Source organism: Papaver somniferum, chromosome 4, assembly GCF_003573695.1.
Source record: "Papaver somniferum cultivar HN1 chromosome 4, ASM357369v1, whole genome shotgun sequence".
In the NCBI taxonomy this organism is placed as follows: Eukaryota; Viridiplantae; Streptophyta; class Magnoliopsida; order Ranunculales; family Papaveraceae; genus Papaver; species Papaver somniferum.
The window spans coordinates 154,663,252-154,685,696 of NC_039361.1; the positions used below are offsets into that span (position 1 = coordinate 154,663,252).

The following is a 22,445-nucleotide window of genomic DNA, read 5'->3' on the forward strand; positions in this document are numbered from 1 at the left end:
CAACAAAATAAAACTTAGCTCTATAACCCTCTTAATTTATTTTCTTGGGTCTAATGGCATTTTTTTTGTCCGAAAAACCAAAGTTTTTCTTGGGGATGTTTTTTCACCCAAGTCGGATTTTACTCAGTCCACTACACCCAAGATTTTTCCTTAGCCGGTTATACGACCAAATTTTCAGAAAAGCTAGTGACAAAAGTTTGCTAAGATTATTTCAGTTTGATGGAGCTGCTGTTATAATTTTTAATTATTTTATTTGTTTTTCCACTTCCTCTAGCTATCTGGGCTTGTAGGTAGCATGCGTCTTTTATGAAATAAAAGTTCCTTGGTAAGAAAATAAATATATGTTAGAAGTGTGTGGTTTGAACTCATTTTCTAAACTAAACTTGGGATTCATAATATTCTATATATATGTTTGTAAAGGACAGTTGAGAAGTTGAACTAATTAAACATACACAAATTAGAGAGTCTCTCCTACTTCATTGACTTGACATCTCACATATAACAACTATTGAACTAGAAGCATCTCAAGTCTCAATTCTCATCTACCAATATCTAACATAAGTGACACTACCCTTCAAGGCTCCAGCTATAAAAACCCAATCATGCACACATAATTTTTCATACCTTCATTCTCAAACAAACTTCTACCCACTCTCTCAGTAGTACAAAGAGCTATCTTGTTTGATCATATCACCAGCAATGGCTTCTCATGGGAACCAACTTACTTCAATCTTCTCTCTGATGTTCATCATGTTCAGTACATTGTTTCTCATTAGCGGCAACCACGTGACGGTTGTTCAAGCAGGTCGTTATCTATTGGAAACAACAGAAACTGTTCCGGAGATTCCAACACCTACATTACCTAAATTTGAACTACTACCATTTCCTGAGATCCCAAGCTTTCCAAAGCCAGAATTGCCACAGTTGCCAAAGCTTGAAATTCCAGTTCTACCGAAACCAGAGTTGCCGGAACTGCCCAAGATTGACATCCCGTCATTTCCAAAGCCCGAGTTTCCATCATTTCCTAAACTTGAAATCCCTTCTCTGCCTAAGCCCGAATTGCCATCAGTTCCAAACACTAAAACGGCGTCTTTAACCGAGAAGCCTGAGGTGCCAAAGCTTGACGTTCCAACTCTGCCAAAACCTGAATTGCCAAAATTCGACGTGCCTACTACAATTCCAAAGCCTGAGTTGCCGAAGCTTGAAGTCCCAAAGCCCGAGTTGCCAAAGCTTGAAGTGCCAAAGCCGGAGTTGCCAAAGCTTGAAGTACCAAAGCCTGAGTTGCCGAAGCTTGAAGTCCCAAAGCCCGAGTTGCCGAAGCTTGAAGTGCCAAAGCCTGAGTTGCCAAAGCTTGAAGTCCCAAAGCCTGAGTTGCCGAAGCTTGAAGTCCCAAAGCCTGAGTTGCCAAAGCTGGATGTTCCCAAGCCAGAATTACCGAAGTCCGAGTTGCCTAAGACAGAACTCCCTAAGCCTGAACTTCCCAAGCCTGAGTTGCCAAAGACCGAATTGCCGAAGCTGGAAATTCCCAAGCCTGAATTACCAAAACTTGATATCCCAACTTTTCCAAAGACTGAAACGGTGTCTTTAACCGAGAAGCCAGAGGTGCCAAAGCTTGACGTTCCAACTCTGCCAAAACCTGAGTTGCCAAAACTCGACGTGCCTACTACTCTTCCAAAGCCTGAGTTTCCGAAGCTTGAAGTCCCAAAGCCCGAGTTGCCAAAGCTTGAAGTCCCAAAGCCTGAGTTGCCGAAGCTTGAAGTCCCAAAGCCTGAGTTGCCGAAGACAGAACTTCCTAAGCCTGAACTTCCCAAGCCTGAGCTGCCAAAGCTGGAATTTCCCAAGCCTGAATTCCCAAAATTTGATATCCCAGCTTTTCCAAAACTTGTATTCCCCAAGATCCCTACTGATTTTCCTAAACCTGAACTGCCCAAGTTTGAAATCCCAAAACTGCCAGAATTGCCTAAAATTCCAGAAACTCTACCAAAACCAACATTGCCTGAGCTTCCTAAAGACTCTCACTCAACCAGCCCTTGATTGAATAGTTCTCCCAGTTGAAGTCCTCCAATCTAAGTGGTGACATTTTCGAGGATATGCATCTACATTCGAGTTTCTGATTTCGAGCTTTTCTATTCAGTTTGGTAATTCCTGATGGTTTATGGTTTGTATATGTCATGCCTATCTTGCTTGCTTTCATAGTTTTCTGTATTATTTGGCTCATATTGACGCCGTATACGCTGTTTGTTTAATTTTTTATAGCAGTATATCTGTTGTCTGTATGGGATATGTTTCATCGGAGGGGATCTGTATTCATTGTATTGATCATATAGTTCCCTGTATATTTATGAATTTGCGTATCTAGAACTAGTAAAATTGCGCGCTATGCACCTGCCCCTTGAACCCATTAACCTCAAGTTCTAAAACTGTCACGTAGGATGCAGCTTTCAAGTCGATCTCTAGTAACTTTCTCTATTGCTTGACGAGACTCTTTTTAGCTTACATTAATCACAGAATCCATTTCTCTTTATGAACGGTTGGTCGATTTGGGCGAACTTTGTAGCATTTGTGTTTGCTTAAGAAGAGGTAAGAGTGAAGTTTTGGTTTTGGAAATTCTTAGAAATCATATGGGTTCTAAGCCAGTTTGGAGGATTTGTCTTTGCTTCCTCCATTTTTACTAGGCAGTGATGAGAAGAATACAACAACAAATAAGAGTGTTGCTTCAAACTTAAGGACAGGCAAAGAATTTGGGATTTCTCCATAGAGCCGCATAGACTATACAGTGATTTTATCATCAAAAACCATCTTCAGTTGTTTTAATTTCATTTAGTCCTCAAAACACTGTTGGAGGAGCATCAAAAATGAGGGAATTAGCGTTTTGGATTTGGAAAATAGTGACCACCAAGTGAATTTGATATAAATCAGATCTGAATGGTTACCAAGTGGATTTGTTGAGAGAAGGAAAGAATCACAAAAAGGGTTGTTAGTGAAAAAATGGGCAACCCAGTTACAGATACTATGTCACAAGTCAACAGGTGCTTTTCTGATCCCCAGAAAGGGTCTTCTGTTAGATCAGTTTGAAAAAGTAACTGTTAAAAAAGTAAAGGTACAACAAAGTAAAGGTACAACAAGTTACTCCAGTAACTCTTTGTATTGCCTGGAGAAGTCATAAATTCCTGCACGCACTATGTGCCTGCCCCTTAAACCCAATAACTTGAAGTTCTAAAACTGTCAAGTCGGCTACAACAATTCGAAACTGAGATATTGACTTGCTCAATTTTGGGCGAATTTGAAACATCTTTTTTCGCTGAAGAAGGTAAGAGCGTCACAGTCAACACTGACCTTGCTTATCACTTTTTACTCAGAGATACCGTGCTTTGAAAGAGATGGTCGATTTTAAGTTTAACGTACTTTTGAAACTGTCTGGTCACCAGGTATGTTAGAATAGCAAGGTAAATTAGTCTGGTGAAACGAAAATCAAATGTTTTCATTATATTCGTGACAAGTAGTTTGCTAAGATTATCTCACTGTTATGGAGCTGCACTTACAGGACAGTGTGATCCTTCAGACAATAAATATGTGCGCCAGTCTCTCAGACAAATTCAATACAACAGAAACGGCAAGGAGAACAACGTTGAGTGGAGGCTCTCACATTAACAAGAGCTATCCATAAAATCTACCAACAAATCGTGAACCATACCTCTATCAGGCATTTTCCCTGCTGCACCATATATCGGAGCCATCCCTCCCTTGATTGGTCCAGGATTTGCTTTAACCTGAAAATTGTCCACACAAAAAGAAGAAAAACAATGAGGAAGGACAGATATAGATAAGGCAATCTGACACATGCACTGATCTGTTAAGAATGAAATATACTTAAAGAGTGCTCAAATTAGCTATCAGCAACAGATTTACCGTTTGCACAGCTTCCTTCAAGACTCTGAGGAAGTCCTCAACTACTGAAACATGCTGAAGAGTCACACAAATATGCAAGCTGTTTCAAACACAACAGAAAATTTACTGGTCAATGGGAAGAGTTAGAATTCATAAAGATTCAGTGTGCATGGAGTTTTGCGGCCACTGAAAAAGGTAGAGATGCCACTGACTCTCCATCAGTCGGTTAGTAACACCACCGAAAACGGCAGTGCTAGGGGATTCAAATGAAACGCCTTCTGAACTCTAGAGTCAAAAATGGTCTATTGATTCTACAATGATTACCCATATCTCCTCAAAAGATAACCCCTACCTGTTCGGTCTCTGCAGTGCATTCAAATGCCAGCCATTGGAGGACATTATATCATAGACTTCGAATATGTCTATATCATTTGAACCGAATGCAACAATTGTCATGTCTGGCCTTCCAATGATAAATAGCTCAGGAATCTCCTTTATCCTGGATACAGCACAAAACTAGCTTAATGCAGATAGAGTACATAAATGTGAATTTTCAAATTGAAATATCTCTTACCCTTTTTGTATTTGCTTAGACACTTCCATGATCTCTCTAGTGTTTTGCAAGTAGCCTGTAACAATGGTATTGATTTAATAGTTACTCACAATAACATTACTAAATTATAAATATGAAGGTTTAGTTTTGATGTTGGCTGAAAATACTGGTGGAATTAGTACCTTCTAGGCCTAGACTCATCATTGCTGCCCAAGCCCCGGCACTCAAACCCCCAGGCCTGCTCCCAGCTATTGTTGGAGAAATATAAAGCCCACCTGACCACTCGGTAACTGCAGCAAAGAAGTGGTGGGATAAGTAACAACTTAAAATAAATATGCAGGTATACATCCACAGTGTCACGTAAGACAATTAGATCGTTAAATTTACTGGTGAGTTTCAGGAAGGGTCTGACAAAGTAAGTTTAATTTTCTGGAATACAAATGATGCCCCTGGAAGTTTGACATAAAAGATACAGTTTTAACCTTAAGCCTTTTTGTTGAAGCACGAAGAATGTGCAAGGATATAGAGGTTGGCGCGTTGTAGAATCAAGGACAGTTAGACATTCTGACAATTCACCAAAGTAGCAAAATCTACAAAAGGAGAGGTGGTACTTACCAGCAACAAATTGGTGCTGTCGACAAAGGCCGTCCAATCCATCAGCAAGTTAGTTTACAGGTATGGACAAAAAAAAGATTAGTAATCCACATTCCACAATGAGGCGGGAAAAAAATGGTTAGCACAGAAATCAAACTCCGTAAGCCACTACCTTTCGTATTTCATGATTTCTGTATAGAACTGTACTTGTTCCCTTAGGAGCCAACCCATACTTGTGCACATCAACTGATATCGATGTTACTCCTTCAACAGAAAAGTCGAAGGGGGGAACTGGGTATCTGTAAAAGCATAATCATTGACTCAACAAGTGATTTCGGGGTCTATAGTGCATGTTTCAATTGTGCTTAAAGGATGCTGGTTATTGCAAAATCTTTTTTCCTCTTGTGATGTTGGAAAGCAAATGGTTATAAATTTGAATTAGACAAGAGTGGAATAGCAAATTAGTCATTAGTAACCATTATCATGTGAAAACAACAAAGCTAACACATTATTAACAAATAACAATAGTGTCCATACCCAAGTTTACGAGCAAAAGGCAAAACGAAGCCACCAAGACAAAGGTCCACATGCAAACAAATCCCCATACTGGATGCCAGTTCACCAAGTTCCTGCAAAATTGAGCCGATAAGCAGCAGAAATCATCTAACAAGGAAATATATAAAACCATCCAAGAAATGAATAGAACAGATTCAAATCTTTTAATAAAAACTGTTAGTTTACATACTTCAATGGGATCAATTATTCCATGAGGGAAACCTGGGGCAGATCCAACAATCTGAGAATACATAAAATTCACATTATCAAATTGCACTAGTGGCAAAAATAAATATAATAATATATATACCTCGAGATTATGCTAGTAATGCCAAACTAAAACAACATATGGATGAAAGACAACTAAAGAGACATAAACAAGTAAGATTTTTTTGTAAGGAACACATACTAGAATAGTATTCCTGTTAACAAATCTTCGGATTGCTTTGACATCTGCTTGAAACTCTTTGTTTACTGGGACTCGCCACAACTTGATATTAAAATATTGTGCGGCCTTGTCATATGCTGAGTGTGCAGATTCAGGAATTATCCTACAGATGAAAACTCCAGAGTATCATATTTAGGTTCTATTGTAACAAAACAGAAAAGATTGAAGCCACTCACATTTCTGGTTTCGTTATTCCCTTCTTTGTTCTCATGTAGTCGCGTGATGTTTTCACAGCTAGTAGTATACTTTCAGTCCCTCCAGATGTCATATTTCCACAGATTTGTCCTCCCGAAGCCTTCTCCTTACTTCCAAGCAATGCAGCTGTCATTGCAACCACCTCTGCCTCAAACCGTACTACACTCTGAAATACATCTTGATGCAATGGATTGGTATGTGCAAACCTGAACATATTGAACATATAAAAATATGACCTGAGTATGAATCAACATATCAGCTTTAAGTTGTGTGGTAAACTGCAATAAAACTACGAGAATATAAAAAGTAGGAGATTATTTTTTTTCCATAAAGAAGATTTATATGAAAGTTCTTACAATTGCACTTGGTACTATAGTTTTATCTGTTAACATGTGCATCTAACTAGAGAACATATTTATATAAATAGCTGCAAAACGAAATTTAGCCAACTAAGGACATAATCTAATTCATAAAATCCAGGATACTGAAGTCGTTAAGCTTCACCTAAAATATGTATAGGCCATTTATTGCATTATACATATCTTGAAATACACTTATCAGCATAAACAGAATGTTTATCTGACCATTTGATGTAAATTTAAACAAAATCAAGATAAAATGATTGCTGAAAGTGAAGGCTTGCAGCTTGTCATTTAATATCCCCACCCCAAGCACAGAACTGCCAAAACTATAGCTGAAAGTAAATGCTAAAAGCAAATAAATTCAAGGGAAAAAAACAATTGATAAAATGTACCATGTCCTACTAACATTGAATACGCCTCATTTATCAAAGAAAAATGCCTCTCTGAGTCATTTCCACCAATGTATCTGCATCAAAAGAAAAAGATCTCATCAAAAAAATCACAAAAAAAAAAGATCTCATCAAGAAAATCACAAAATGATGCATAATGAGAAATTACAGAGTGCATATTTTGTACTCTTCAACGTGCAAGACACCTACATAAATAAAAACGTAAAATAGTAAACATACACTGTACCAGAGCATTTCCCTTGCCAAGCCACATCTTTTTCTTTCTCTTCTTTCAACTTGTCTATTACATGTCCCCCTAATCCAACCTTCGGTAACTCAGTTTGCCAACCATCTCTTTTAGATTTACCACCAGATTGCATCTTATCAACCACCTACATCAGTAGAAATAATCACAATTACTAATCGAACACTACATTTGATTATCTTCTATCTAAAATTTCGAGTCAGTGCTATATGCACACCAGTTGCCAATCGTCACTATAGTGCACCTTTTGGGATGCACCCCAGGATATAAGGGTTTATAGCGTCCCACAGAAAACAACCTAGCAAGTGGCCGGCGCCCTAACATTGTCTTCTTTTTGGAACCAAAAAAAAGTGGGGTCTCTAGCACAAAACATGTACTACTACACTTACCAATAAAATATGTAAGTACAGCACAGGACAGGACAACCTTATCTCTAGTATTTCACCCACCAATTTCACCATGCTAGCTTATTTTGGGGGAACAAGGTCTTAATTGAGTTAACTGACAGAACCCTAAATTTGCATTTAATGTTCCAAATTCACATACACATGAATGAATTGAATACTATATTATATGGGAAACAGCTAAAATTAACAACTACTAAAAAAAAAAATTACCTTTTGTTTCTCAGCATCGATGTAATTCTTAACAAATGGAATCAACCTGTAATCATCAAATCAAACTTAAAAAAAAAAAAATCAAAATTAAGTAATCGAAGAATATTATTATTCCTAGTAAAGATTACTTACTTGATAGAGTTCATGAAAAACCCTATAAGAGCAGATTTGAATCCTTTATCTTGAACATAATTATAGAATGAGTGAAGAACAGAAGCAATAAAGAGTGCTACGAGTGGAGTTACAACTAGTAGTATCGGTTCATATTCTGATAAATATGAATTCACTCTATTCCTAAAGCTTATCAAAACTGATGATGATGAGAAATACTCCATTGAAAATCAAAAAAAAAAAATCTGAATCGAGAAAATCGAAAGGATTTGTAGATATATAGAGAGAAAGAGGATCAATCAGAATCACGACATCAATTTTAGCGTATAAAAACGGCTTTGTTTTGTCATTAGCCAAACATTAATAATTAACTAATATTTATTCCCATTTTAAAATTGTTGGGGTTGATATGACGTGTCGAAATCTCAATTGTTTATCGAAAACGAGGTGCTTGAGTTATCAGTGGTTTAGATGATGACACGTTTGTAAAGAAAAGAGAAAAATGCACGAACGCACCGTTTGATTTGGATATAATAGTTGCGTGTTGGTATTTGATAGACGGCTTCGCGGTTTGCTTGCTTTGTGTGTAAATCTTGTGTTATTTGGGTGTGCAAGTGCAATGATATGGTTTCATGAAGAAGAGTTGGTGATGGGTTTAATTCGGGATGTACATGATTGACATGTACGTATGATAGGTTTGACTTTGAAAGTTGAAAAGTCACATAGTCCATTTATTTTTTCTTTACAAAATGTTTTCTTTTCGTTCTTTTTTCAGAAAAAAGAGGACATTCATAATGATACACCAATTTAGAATCGGGATTGATTACATAGCTGACCAACAAGTTTTCCAACTATTAAAAAAATTTGAAAGTAGCAAACACCATCACAGACAAGCATCTTAATAACAAAATTACCAGACATAATTCAATCAAGAATCCTAACCATCTCAGACGATTTTTTAAGCAACAGAACAAGTTTAAATGACCTAGTTTGGATTAAAAGTAACTTATCCAAACTATCAAACAAATCTATAATCAATAGAGATGCTAGGATCCAAAGATCCTGTCATTTCTCAAGAGTTTTTCCATAAACGTGGTAAAAAAAATGACATAGGTTTAAAAAGATCCAAAGATCCACCCAATTTTCAAGTGTTTTTTCAAAATAACAGTAACAAAGATAACCTAAATAGGTCTTCATGGGACAAAATTAATTTGAATCGGTCTGGTCTGAATCGAAATCGGTTTAGAACTAATTGTTGTTGGTGCTTTCTGTGTCTTATGTGTTATTGATGGTATCTTAGACCCCGAAGTTGCTGCTGGAGTCTTAGAATAACTTGTTGCTGAACCTAAAACTAGAAATATTATCCGAAACAAAACCATTTTTACGAAACAGTAGATCGGTAAAACTTAAAACAAGAAATATTAAATTCCGATCACCACCAAAATCAGAGGAAAACTTTGATATGCTTAGAACAAATAATGAACGATTTTTTAAGCAACAAAACAAGTTTAAATGGCCTAATTTGGATTAAAAGTAACTTATCCAAACTATAAAGCAAATCTATAATCAATAGAGATACTAGGATCAAAAGATCCTGTCATTTCTCAAGGGTTTTTCCATAAACATGGTAAAACAAATGACATAGGTTTAAAAATATCCAAAGATCCACCCAATTTTCAAGTGTTTTTTCAAAGTAACAGTAACAAAGATAACCTAAATAGGTCTTCATGGGACAAAATTGATCTGAACCGGTATGGTCTGAATCGAAATCGGTTTAGAACTAACTATTGTTGGTGCTTTATGTGTCTTCTGTGTCTTACGTGTTGTTGATGGTATCTTAGACCCTGAAGTTGTTGTTGGAGTCTTAGCATAACTTGTTGCTGAAAACCTAAAACTAGAAATATTATCCGAAACAAAATCATTTTTACGAAACAGTAGATCGGTAAAACTTAAAACAAGAAATATTATATTCCGATCACCACCAAAATCAGAGGAAAACTTTGATCTGCTTAGAACAAATGATGTTGTTGCTTGAAGTTGACCGTAAATCTGGACTAAAGATGATGGCATGCTTGAAGTTGACCGTATAACAACCCAATAATTTGTTCGGTAATCTGTATGGACTAAACTCCAATTTGATTCCAAGAGCACCAACTTAAAAGCGAGACTGAATTAAGAATTATATCAACGAGTTTATATCTCTTTCTCAATACAATCATCAATTCAAACAGATAGAAATCCGTGAGCCTGATTGATATGAGAAATAACTTGGACGGTACCAAAGACCAATGTTCAAGTGTCAATCAAGTTCTATCCAACAAACAAGGTCGGATTTATCAACTGATTGAACTATGCACAACTTGTGATATTTAAATTATATAAAAATATAATGCGGAAAAGAAATAACATAGACACCAGAAATTTTGTTAACGAGGAAACCACAAATGCATAGAAACCTCGGGACCTAGTCCAGATTGAACACCACACTGTACTAAGCTGCTACAGTATCTAGTCTACTACAAGTTAACTTCGGACTGGAATGTAGTTGAGCCCTAACCAAGTCTCACACCGATTAAGGTACAGTCGAACCACGCCAGATTCTGTGCACTTGATTCCTTTAGCTGATCTCACCCACAATTAAGAGTTTCTACGACCCAAAGTCGAAGACTTATAAAAAAATATGTCTACCACAGATATGTCTATTCTTTATTATGTTTTTGTTCCATCTTTTGATACGAAAATCAAGGTGAGCATGAACTGTTGACGGGTAGAATGTGGGAAGGAGGAACTAGCCCTAATCACAGAAAGTACTCCCAAGGAGAAGATATAGTTATGGAGGTAACGGGCAATTAATGATAATCTCAAGAAGTGTACCCTCTTTCCTTTTATAATGATCTTCTTATGGATAAGTGCCCATAAGATCAACATATTGCTAAACTACCATTTCCCCTTCCTTAAGTTAATATTAAACCATAAAGGGCCTTCTTTCTTAGATCAAGGCCCAATCTCCCTTAATATAACTTTGGATAGACTAGAACTATCCCATCTCAATGGGTTAGGCCTAGTCCCTTAGTTCCTCCCCTCTAGAAGGGACCCTTGATTAGCTAAGGGGCCACCCATTTCAAGAGTTGATTATTTTCATGTATCAACATTAGTCCCTTGACTGTTTGACCGGTCAAAAACCGTGACAACAGTCATATGTTGACGCAACAGGTTCCAAATGAGAAATTTTCAAACCCTTGGGATGCTTTGGTTACTAACCTGCTCAGTAACCACTCCTTTTATGACGGTTACAATCAGAGAGTCGTGGGTAGTTTTCAGATCATGGCTCTTGAAGTGTCACAGTTACTGGTCTGTTCAGTAACTACTCCTTCTTTTACTTTCCTATAAATAGAGGAGACCTCGCTTTCGAGTCCCCACCTTTTGCTGCCTTCCTTTTCTCTCTCCTTATCTTGTTTTACTAAACATGTCTAACGACTCACCTCCCCGGCCGGAATCATACACACTCGAGGAGTTTAGGAGTAATCCCAACTCAGAAATAAGATTCGGCCACCAGCTGCAGATGATGGCACTACTCTTTTCCCCGCTAATGATGTCTGGATCTCCCGTATGTTAAATCCTCATCCTTAACCTCCATCCGGATCCGCAGGCTGGCTTATTCGTCCTCAATCAGAGGCGCTCCTCATACCTTCCTTCGAAAATACTCCCCGTCTAGCAGTTCATCGAGGGTATTATGTCTTTACTTCGATCAATCATCGTTCATCCGCTGAGTCTCACGCAGCTTGGGATCCATGGATAGATTACATTTGTTCGAACCCTGAAAATGCGAGGATTATACGTTCTTTGGGTATAGAGAAGGCTCTGGAAGCTTCCCGATTCAGATATGTTGGGCTAGACTTTGATAGTATAAACCGCTTATGCGCACGATGGGGAGTCGATCCGCACACATTCCTGTTCTCTTGGGGCGAAGCGACTCCCATCTTAGAGAATATAGTGGCGCTTACTGGTCTAGCCGTTCACGAAGACACGGTCTTCAATAGTTGTTATTTAAACAAATATTTGAATGATAGCGACAAGGAGCTTCGTGTTCACTTGGTGAAAGCCAAAAAAAATAATTCCATAACGTATTTATTACCAGAAGAGCTTAAGGCTGAGGCTCCGAGTGAGGTGGAAGGTCCGGTAGATAAAGGAAAAGGGACATCTACCGCTTCGGCTTCTCGTGATTCCCCCATTAACGTCTCGTCTTCTTCAAAACTCATGGCGTCCGCCATAAAAGCTGGTCAGGAAAAATTATTTGCTGCTGAGGAGCCTGTCGATGTGAAAGAAGTGAAAAATGATCAGAAGCCCAAATCCGGATCTCGTCATGCCTCCTTTTCTTGTTGGATTAAATATTGGGCCCCTTTACTCTCGGGTCCTCGTGAAGGTATCCCTCCTCGAGAGGGAGAGAAAGACAGGGCAGAATTGGCATCTTTTCTCCTCTTTTGGTTGTGTCACGATGTATTCGAGTATAGTCCTCGAGATACTATTAACAATGAATTGATACCTATGGCTGTGTTAATGTCCTGTGGCGTGGCATTCCCGCTTGTCCCTATGTTTTTGGGAGGTCTATATCACCATTTGGATTTATTAGTACGTGATGTTTGTCACGTGGACGGATCCCATGAGGTTGATACTTTCCTCCCTGCCAATTTCATCCAAGCGTGGGCCTGGGAATGTTTCCCAAAATACAGTCCTCCTCAACTGAAACCCCTCATCCTCTCTTGTCAAAAAGAAGTCACCAAAAAGGATGGTTCTAAGCGTCTTGTAACAATACCCAAGTCTCATCCCCGGATGACTCTTTATCACAAAAAGGGTTTCCTTACAAAAGAGAAACTCAAAGATTTCATGGATAAGGGCGCTGACTTTAATCCTATCACTTATCAGGATGGTCGTACTGGTCCTCTTCATTGCAACTTCGTCATTCAATCTCAGCGGAGGATTACTTCTTCAGAGATGCCTTCTGCCAATGACTTCGACATCTAGCTTCTACTTTACCTGGGCGCCTTCCACGGTGGGAGGTTTTCATCTGAGACATACAATACTATTCATGTGGCCCGTCAGTTAGGCTTTGATCAAGGAGTCCGTTACGTTGTTCCCCTTCCTTCCTCAACAGAAGAAGACAGAGAAGTCCGGAAGAGTTTTGACTGTTTCGTTTTCAAGAGTGGTCTTCGGATGAGTGAACGTCAATGTTATTTTGATTTCTTTCAACCTCAGCCTGGTCGGCCGATCAGTGTTACCATCGAGTGGCTCGGATATCGTGATAGCATCAATCGTAGTGTGCTGAACCTTTTAATCAAGGTTCCGCACGCTCCTCCAAAATTGTCTGAGCAAGAATTTAGAGATATGCATGCCTCAGGCCGTGTGAAGTTAAATGCCGAAATCGCCAAGAAGTACAAGTTGTCTTCCAGTAACAAAGGTCGCCCTCTTCAAACACTTGTTACCAGCTGGGATCCCCTTCCGGGAGATGAGTCTTCTCAAGAGGACGGGAAAGGTAGTGCTCTACCTCCCTCTGGCTCCAAGAAAAGGAAACGCGTTCGTCCTACAAAGCCCTTAATTGTTCCTTCGACTGCGTCTCCTCCTATTAAGGTATTTGCACTTTCCTCATTTTTCATCCCTTTTCCTACAAATCTTGTACTTGGTTTATTTATATCGGTTTACAACGTTGTTCTAGAATTTCCCGCCTATCGGTTACAAGCCCATGGGTCTTTTTTTTGAAGAGTATATCAATCTGCCTCTTAACGAGTAGAGGGCTGACCGGTTGGCTAAGAAGATGAAGCGAGACGCGGTGTGCTGCCCATTCTGAGATTACCTTCCATTCGTACTGCTAATGTTTCCCCTTCATTTTCCCCGAAGGCTCCAAAAATAGGGTCGTCGTCCATGAGCACTTTTATCGAGCGCGTGGAACGTCAACTTGGTCGATCAGTCAGTCAGACTGGTCCTGAAGTAGTTTCTCCCCGTATTGTATTCAATACACGCGTCCTTTGATTGTAAAAACTGTTCAAGATCCTGACCATCCCCTTCATACTCCTTCAGATATGTTAGGCGCGGAGGACGAGTCTGAGTCATATCATTCCGTGCATGATTACTTTCAAGAAGGCAACGGTCTTAAAGGCAGCATCAAGAGCCAAAGTTCTTCCCTTTCTAAATCTCGTGAGTGTACTACATTCCTATTTTTTAGATTTAAATATCGACACGTGCTGGTCAAAATACTATTAAATGTGTTTGATAGTTTATATATACATCTTCCTTTCCTGTATCCCCTTTGGTAAGATTATTTTTATTTTTTTTTCTTTTTCTTCTGCTTCATTCTTTCATCAGATCATTCTGAGCCAGCTGCCTCAAGATCCTCTTCCTCCTCCCATCGATCAATCCACTCTCCTACCTATCCTCTTCCTCCTTCCGGTATATACTATGCCCTTTGGATCTTATTTCCTTTCTGTGTTGGAATATTTTGCGTATGTCTGCATTTCTTGTCTTCAGTATATGGGAAAACGAGACGACGCTCAGACTAAGGTAGGAGGCTCAAGCCAACAAGTCAAAGGTAGCGGATCGGGGAGTGTCAATGGTAAGCGGCAAAAACCTTCCAAACTTTTCTGAATATTTCTCATAGCGTGGACGCGGATGCCGAGATGATGGCCATTCCAGAGGATCCTCAGTTCTTATATCCTCGTACCATTTCCGCTGCGGAGGCTGGTGTGGATAACAATCATGAATTGGTACATGGATTTTGGGTCCCTTCTTCTATAGAAACTACCGTCTCATAGTGGAGAAATTTGGCCATATTTGCGTTCATGAAGAAATGCCTATCAACTCTCTGATCGTGGCTAATGAAGATTTGCTCATCATACTGGAGGGTCTCTCCCTGGCGGATGAACCCCCTATAGATCCAGTCATGCTGAGTAAATGGGATGCCGTCATTCAAACTTATCTAGCTCTCTGATTCCCCATCTGATGGCTTAAGAATCTGTTGGACCTGGCAAAGGCGAGCCACAGTGCGCGGACTACACTTCCTCTTGAGATTGAGGAGTTGGAGCGGGAGCACCAGCGTTTGCTTGATATTTCCAATACCAGGAAGGAAGTGTATGACCAGTTGATGGCGGAGGTGGATCGAGCTACCAAGGATTTGAAGATTGCTCGAGATTCTGCTGAGGAGATCAACGGGTGTCTGACTAGGAAGAAGGCCGAGCTGGTTGCTCTGGATATTTTCTGATAATGATTTTGAACAATAATTTCTTTTGTTTTATTTTGTCCAAACTAAGAACTTGGTTGATTTGTTTTCTTTCCCAAACATTTTATTGCATTTATTATTATGGTTGGATGGTAATTAATATGGTACTACTATATGTTTCTATAAATAGGGATGAGTGAAACTGCTCTGGTATCTTTCAAGCTTCTTTCAGCATTTCATCTTGTTTTCTAAGTTGTTAATTATATTTTTTCACCAGTGTTTTTTTTACAGCGGATGGCTCATCGTCTTCATGGTTATACCTTGGTTTTGGCCCCTGTGCCAATACTGGTTGTCCCTTATGAGAAGGATCATGAACTGGCTCGCTTGTTATTAGTAAAAGCTGAGGTGGAAATGCTTAGAGAGGTTAGAATGGCGAGTAGAGTGGCCACACGCGCGCGATTTGATGAGAAGCACAACACATACTCCATGGCTCAAAGGTCTCAGGCGTCCGAACACCTGACTTTGGCTATACAATGCGCTCTGGATGATACTATAGCCGCCCGGAACAAAACTGAGCGGTTGTTTCAGGAAGCGCTAATTATGGCGATTGATATTGAGCAAGCGGTAGCTGATTTACGTGCCTTTATTACTCAACAAGCAGGACCAAACCTTCGTGGGTGTGTTTTGACTTTGTGTGTTGTTTCTGCTCTTATTCGTCCTGCCGATATGAAAGCGGAACTGGCACATTTATTGATTTTAAAAGATGAAGTCGGGATGTTGCAGACTCATCGACTGATTTCCCTAGATAAGGCTCGCGAAGTGTATGAAGAGCATAAAGAGACACTGGATATGGCTCAAAAGGCATGTGTTTCTGGTGAGATTATGCATAAAATTCATCAAGTATTAGGAGAGGTGCGTAGTGCATATGCCGATTCTACTACTCAGTATGGTGAGGCACAATTGATAATGCAGGACTTGGATGAGGACATTACCTATTGCCGCTCGCTTATAGCTTAGCGTTCCTAGATAGGCCACTACCAGGCTTTTTTTTTTCTTTTTTAGGGATTCGTAGAATAATCATCTTGGATGTTGTGTTATCTTAATTATATACCGAAAGTTATTTTGTTAACCACAGTATATACTTCTTCAGTCTTCTTTTCTCTCTCTTTTTTTTGTTTATGGCTAAACGTGTGAGGTTAGTGCTGGAGGTGGAGTATCTGAATCGCCTTTTCCGGGTGATATTCCTTGCCCGAGATACTTTTAAGATCGAGAATTCGAGTTGGCACAAACAACTATCCGTTGCGGATCATCACGTGAGGAAGATTCAATATGAAGGCGGTCTTCCTGACATAACCCTTCTGGAATACCGTGGCCATTTCCGTGAGCAGCGTCTGATTACCCATTTTCGCTGCGTTGAGGCAAACCATAGTATTAGGTCCATTGAGATGGCTCTTGCTGAAGTGCATATGGCACATTGAATGTTACCGTAATTTATTTATTTTTTAGTCTATATAACCTAAGTATTCTCTGATAAAAGAGATTGGTATTAATGGAAGCATCAGTAAGTGCTTTACGTTTGTTTCTTAAGAGGCAAAAGATTGAATTGTTGCAAGCTACCGTCACTGGTAATGCCTGACTCGTTCGTGAACGTGAAGAACTTTTTGAGGTTAGTCAAACACAATACTTACTCGCAATGGATCTTTACATAGATCGACTGAGTGTTAGTCGGATCAACCCTTGAATAAAAAATACGATGGCTTCGGACGAGGCTTCTGAAGCGTTTGATAATGCTCGTCTCCAAATGGAGCGCAGGGAAAGCGACTTGGTTGTTGCGCTCGGAAGATTGAGACGCTCGGTCTCAATCTTATCCTCATCTCTTTTGTCTTAGTGGGTTTTTGCCTAGAACTATTTTACTTGTTCTGTGTATCACGTCGGATATCTATCATTTATGTTTCTCCCTTTGTGTTACGTGCGTGCCGAGTTTCTTTTAGAAATGCTCTTCCTATGAAGTGTTTTACCCACACTTATATTGTATTTATGGTATCTTGTACGGCCTTTATGGGACTATTGGTGCGCTTCATTGAGCTATGCATAGAGCCTAGTCCTTTCTGGGACAATTAGTGCACTTCATCTAAGCCATGCATGGATCCTAGCCCTTTCTTGGACTATTGGTGCACTTCATCTAATCCATGCATGGAGCCTAGCCCTTTATTGGGCTATTTCTGCACTTCATTTAAGCCATGCACGGAGCCTAGCCCTTTCTTGGACTATTGGTGCACTTCATCTAAGCCATGCACAAAGCCTAGCCCTTTCTTGGGCTATTGGTGCACTTCATTTAATCCATGAACGGAGCCTAGCCTTTTCTTGGACTATTGGTGCACTTCATCTAAGCCATGCACGGAGCCTAGCCCTTTCTTGGACTATTGGTGCACTTCATCTAAACCATGCACGGAGCCTAGCCCTTTCTTGGACTATTGGCGCGCCCTATCGGGTCGTACACGAGAATTTAACATGACTCAAAGTATAACATAAGATAATTGTTTTATTATTTCTTAGCCATCCATCATACATTAAGTTACTTAAGCGTAATAAGTTTTAAGCCATTTATCGTTGATAGGAGTATTGATGCGCGAGCCATTCATTCGCTTCAGATAATAATATCCGCTTTCTGCTGCTTCGCTAATCATATAGGGACCTTGCCAATTTGCAGAAAATTTTCCTGCCTTTTCATTGCGCTGGATGTGTGGTGCGATTTTCATCACTACGTCATTTACGCTGAAGACTCGTTCTTTCACTTTCTGGGTATAATACCTTTCCGTCTGTTGCCTATACTTATCCGCGAAATGTTCAGCCTTGGGTCATCGTTCTTCTAAGGTATCCAAATGAGCGAAGCGACTGACCTCATCCGGGGTAGTGAGGCTGGCCATAGCCAGGCGGGCGGACGATATTGCAATTTCTGCTGGTAGTATTGCATCTTCCCAATACACCAGGGAATAAGGGGAGGCACCAGTTGAACTTCTCCTAGAGATGTGGTATGCCCAAAGTGAAATGGGTAGCTGCTCGTGCCAGCTCCTGTGGTGATCATGTACTGTCCGTCTTAGTATCCTCAACAGTGTTTTATTGGTTCCTTCAGCCTGTCCATTCCCACGAGAGTAATAGACAGTCGAGGTGTGGAATTTGATCCCATATTGGTTCAACAAATCCATGACAGTTTGATTAACAAAATAGGTTCCATTATCCGAGCGTATAATCATAGGTGCCCCGAATCGACATAGATGTGTTCTTTGATAAATGCAGTGATCGTGGCGCCTGATTAGTCTCGGAGCGGAATAGATTCAACCCATTTGGTAGAATATTCGGTCGCGGTGATGATATACTTGTGACGCCTGGATGAAGTTGGGCGTATTAGCCCGATAATATCAAGTCCCCGACTATGAAAAGGACATGGGGTGATGATACTATGCAGCAGGGTATCCGGGCGTGGATTAACGATCCGGGGCTTTGACATTGCTGGCATTTCTTCACATGCTCGGCTGTATCGAACTCCATCGTGGGCCAGTAATACCCTCCTTCGTGCAACTGCAGGAAGAGATTTCTCATTCCTTGGTGCTCGGCATCATGAGTTGTGGCCATAACTATCTCCGCCTCTTCTTGTGTCAGACAACGTAGTATCTTGTCTCCGAAATCTTTTCTATAGAGGATGCCTTCACTCATGAAGAATCGTCCGGATTTCCTTTGAATTTTCAACGCTTCCTGTCTATCTGGCGGTATGCGCTCATGCTGGATGAAGTCTATGTAAGGTTGTCTACAGTCCTCTATCTTCGCACTACATATTTCCTTCTTCTGTGGGGGTGCTTGACAGTCATCACACTTGTCTTGGATTACCGCTGCATGTACTTCCATATTTGGCCAATATACGCCCATCCTTTTTAGTCGTTGGTACAGCGAGATCCCTCATGTCTGTCTGTATGATTCTTCATGGACGTGATTCAGTATTTCCTGCGTTTCTGGCTTTCCCACACATCATGATAAAGTGCTTCCGGATGTTCGATAGTATAACGCTCCTCGGATTGCAACAAATTGTTTCAAAACCTTAACAGGCAATAACTGATTGTCCGCCTCTCTAGTCAGGTCTTCGATGTATGCTGTTCTCCAATCATCCTTTAATTCAAATGCTGCATCTTCTTTCCATATGTTGGGTAGCGCCCTTATTTTTACCACTATAGTACATTCGTTGGCTTCGTTTAACTGTAGCTTGGACGCTAAGGTAGCCAACGCGTCCGCATGCTTATTGGTGGATCTTCCAGTATGCTCGATGATGGTGCTTCCTCTTCTCGATATTAGTTCCTGAGCTTCCGCTGAGTATGGTGCCAAATGCGCCTCTTTTACCTGGAAATCACCCGATATCTGGTTTGTAACTAGCTTCGAGTCTCCCTTGACGTTGAGTGCTCCTAGATTTAGTTCCTCGGCCATTCGTAACCAAAGAATCAATGCTTCATACTCTGCCACATTATTACTACATTCAAAGTCTAGCTTAAAAGCGAGTGATAACAATTCTTTCTTGGGCGTCTCAAATACTATCCCCGCTCCTCCATAAGAGCCATACGACGATCCGTCAAAAAACATTATCCAACGCTTTTCCTCCTGGACTTCCGCAACTTCTTCGGGAATTTCATCACTTACTTCCGTCATATCCATACCTGGGAACGTAGCTAATAAATCTGCGAATGGTTGCCCGCGTACTCCTTTCAACCGCTGGTATTTTAGCTCAAACTCGGAAAGTTGTAGTAGCCAGCGGGCCCTCCTGCCGGATAAAACTGGTTTTGTTTCCAGGTAAGCGATTGGATTAGCTGTCGCCACCACTATGGTTTCATGATCAAGCAGTATGATCGTAATTTTTTTGTGGCATAAATAAGTGCTAAACATGCCTGCTCCGCCTTCGAATATCGAAATTCTGCGTCTCTAAACCCTCTACTGATATAGTGAATTGGTAAAAGTTGGTCAATGCCGAGGTCTTGAGCCAAAAGTGCTCCGATTTCCATATTGGTAAATGCAGTGTACAAGTAGAGGGGCTCGCCTTTGACGGGAGGTCTCAGGACCTGTGCGCTAATTAAACATTCTTTAAGCTTCTGAAAGGCCTTCTCTTGATCATCTTCCCACTGGAACTGCTTGTTCTTCTTCAATAGTGGTGTGAATGCACATAACAGTCGTGCCAGCCCTGGGATGAACCTTCGGACATAAGACACTCGGCCAATAAAAGTCTGCAACTCTTTTACATTTGCGGGCGACCTCATATTAGTTATTGCTTCAACCTTACCCGGATCGATTTGTATCCCTTTGTGGGTAACAACAAACCCCAGAAATTTTCCGGAAGTGACTCCAAAGGTGCATTTAAGAGGATTCATCTTTAACCGATACTTTCTACATCTGTTGAAGACATGCCTTAAATGGCTAAGGTGATCCTTTTGTGCCCGAGATTTTACCACCACATCATTTATGTAAACTTCCATAATTTGATGCATCATGTCGTGGAAGATAGCCACCATTGCTCGTTGGTAAGTCGCGCCCGCGTTTTTCAACCCGAATGGCATTACAGTATAGTAGAAATTCCCATATGGGGTCTGTAAAGCTTTTTTCTGCGCGTCTTCTGCGGACATCTTAATTTGGTTGTATCCGCTGAATCCGTCCATGAAAGAAAACATATCATATCCGCATGTGTTATTTACCATGATTTCTATGTTTGGTACTGGGAAATCATCTTTAGGGCATTCCCGGTTCAAATTTCAGGAATCGACACAACATCGGACCTTGTCATTCTTCTTCTCCACTCGTACAATGTTAGCTATCCACATAGGGTTTTGGATCGGTTTGATGAAATTTGCTTTCAGCAGCTTCTCCACCTCTTCCTTGCGCCTCTGCTGTTTAACAAGATGATACTCGGGCGATACATTGAGGTTGTGCGCAATCAGACTGCTGTCAAGACCCGACATTCCGTCATGTGTAAATGCAAACACATCCCGATACTCACGGAGAAGGTTGACCATTCGTGCCCTTTCTTCTCCTTCCAGGTGCTTGCTAATGCGTATACATCGAGGTTCATCTTCCGTGCCAATGTTTACTTCTTCTAACCCGTCGAGGGTCGGGTCGAGTCTTGTCTTTTCTTCAGGTAAGCCTTTTATTATTTCTTCTTCCGAGATCAGTGGATCTAACTCTTCTAGCGAATCCTCAATCACTGGGATCGCTTCCACTATTTCCTCGTCTGCTAATGACATAGCACAGTCATGTTGTCGATTGGAAGCTTCCCCGTCTAATTGCTATAAGCGGTAAACATGTCCGCCTCTGGTCGGGAGAAGCGTTTAAATTGACTATTCTTTGTTTCGACTACAGCTCTCTTACTCCCCTCAACAGGTCCCATCTGAGATGAACTAAAGACTGATTTATCCTTTCCTTTCGTTTGTTCCTAAGGTTGGAACTTTTCCCACTTGGGGAGGGTGGTGATATGCTCTGACTGCTCTCCTTGGTCCGTGACCGGTTATGTGTAGAAAACTGCGTCTTCCATGTAAGCCTCCTCTGGACCGAACGAATTACTTGTAGCTGGGATCCGGTACTACCTTGTGGTTCAGAAGCCATCCTCGCCCTAGTAGGACATGAAACGTGGTATCATCCTCAAGCACGTACAAGGGAGTGAGCGCTCTAATAGGTCCGATCTTCATCATCAGATGTACTATTCCTATTGCCGTCTGAGTCTGTCCTCCGAATCCTATCACATTCGTTGCGCGCATTTTCATTGACGCTCTTGATACTCCTAAGGATTCCAATGTGTGTAGGGAGATCATGTTGAGGGATGTTGCACCGTCTATGAAATCTTGCTTGAGGGGATACTTGTTAATATGGGTCGGCCATGCCCTAGCCGTGGCCGGTCCCATGCCTCTTTTATTATTTTGACCTACTTTGTTATTTTCATGAACTCATGAAAAACTCCTCCAATTTAGCAACCTTCCTTGGTTGTGCAAAACTCATGGATTCTCCATAACTTCATGGATTCATGAAATAATATTATAAAGTAGGGAAAGGTGTGCAGGGACGGGCAACCTAGCCGGCCGGCCACGCCCAAGCCGTGGCCAGTCCCACAACTTACAATCCCTAGCTTTTATAATTATTATTTTCCTCAATTCATGAAACTCCTTGGTTTGAGAAAAATCATAATTTCGTCATAACTTCTCGAATTTTGCTCGAATCATGAAAAACCAAAAGCCAACAT

The 22,445-nt window shown here is 40.6% G+C and overlaps 2 protein-coding genes across 2 annotated transcripts; one reads left to right on the forward strand and one right to left on the reverse strand.

Moving 5' to 3' along the window:
- The first annotated feature begins 629 nt into the window (after positions 1–629).
- Positions 630–2,380, forward strand: LOC113271642 (protein PELPK1-like). Its single transcript, XM_026521536.1, has one exon. It carries the CDS (start codon positions 700–702, stop codon positions 2,032–2,034), a length of 1,335 nt encoding a protein of 444 aa, XP_026377321.1. The 5' UTR covers positions 630–699; the 3' UTR covers positions 2,035–2,380.
- A 1,075-nt stretch (positions 2,381–3,455) lies between these two features.
- On the reverse strand, positions 3,456–8,319 carry LOC113271643 (sphingosine-1-phosphate lyase-like). The gene is made up of 15 exons (XM_026521537.1): positions 7,999–8,319; positions 7,867–7,912; positions 7,225–7,376; positions 7,002–7,061; positions 6,215–6,439; positions 6,000–6,141; positions 5,781–5,831; positions 5,573–5,664; positions 5,208–5,334; positions 5,057–5,072; positions 4,624–4,731; positions 4,463–4,517; positions 4,241–4,387; positions 3,910–3,988; positions 3,456–3,770 (listed from the first exon to the last, which is right to left on the reverse strand). The coding sequence occupies exons 1-15, from the start codon at positions 8,199–8,201 to the stop codon at positions 3,648–3,650; spliced, it is 1,626 nt and encodes a 541-aa protein (XP_026377322.1). The 5' UTR covers positions 8,202–8,319; the 3' UTR covers positions 3,456–3,647.
- Positions 8,320–22,445: the final 14,126 nt, after the last annotated feature.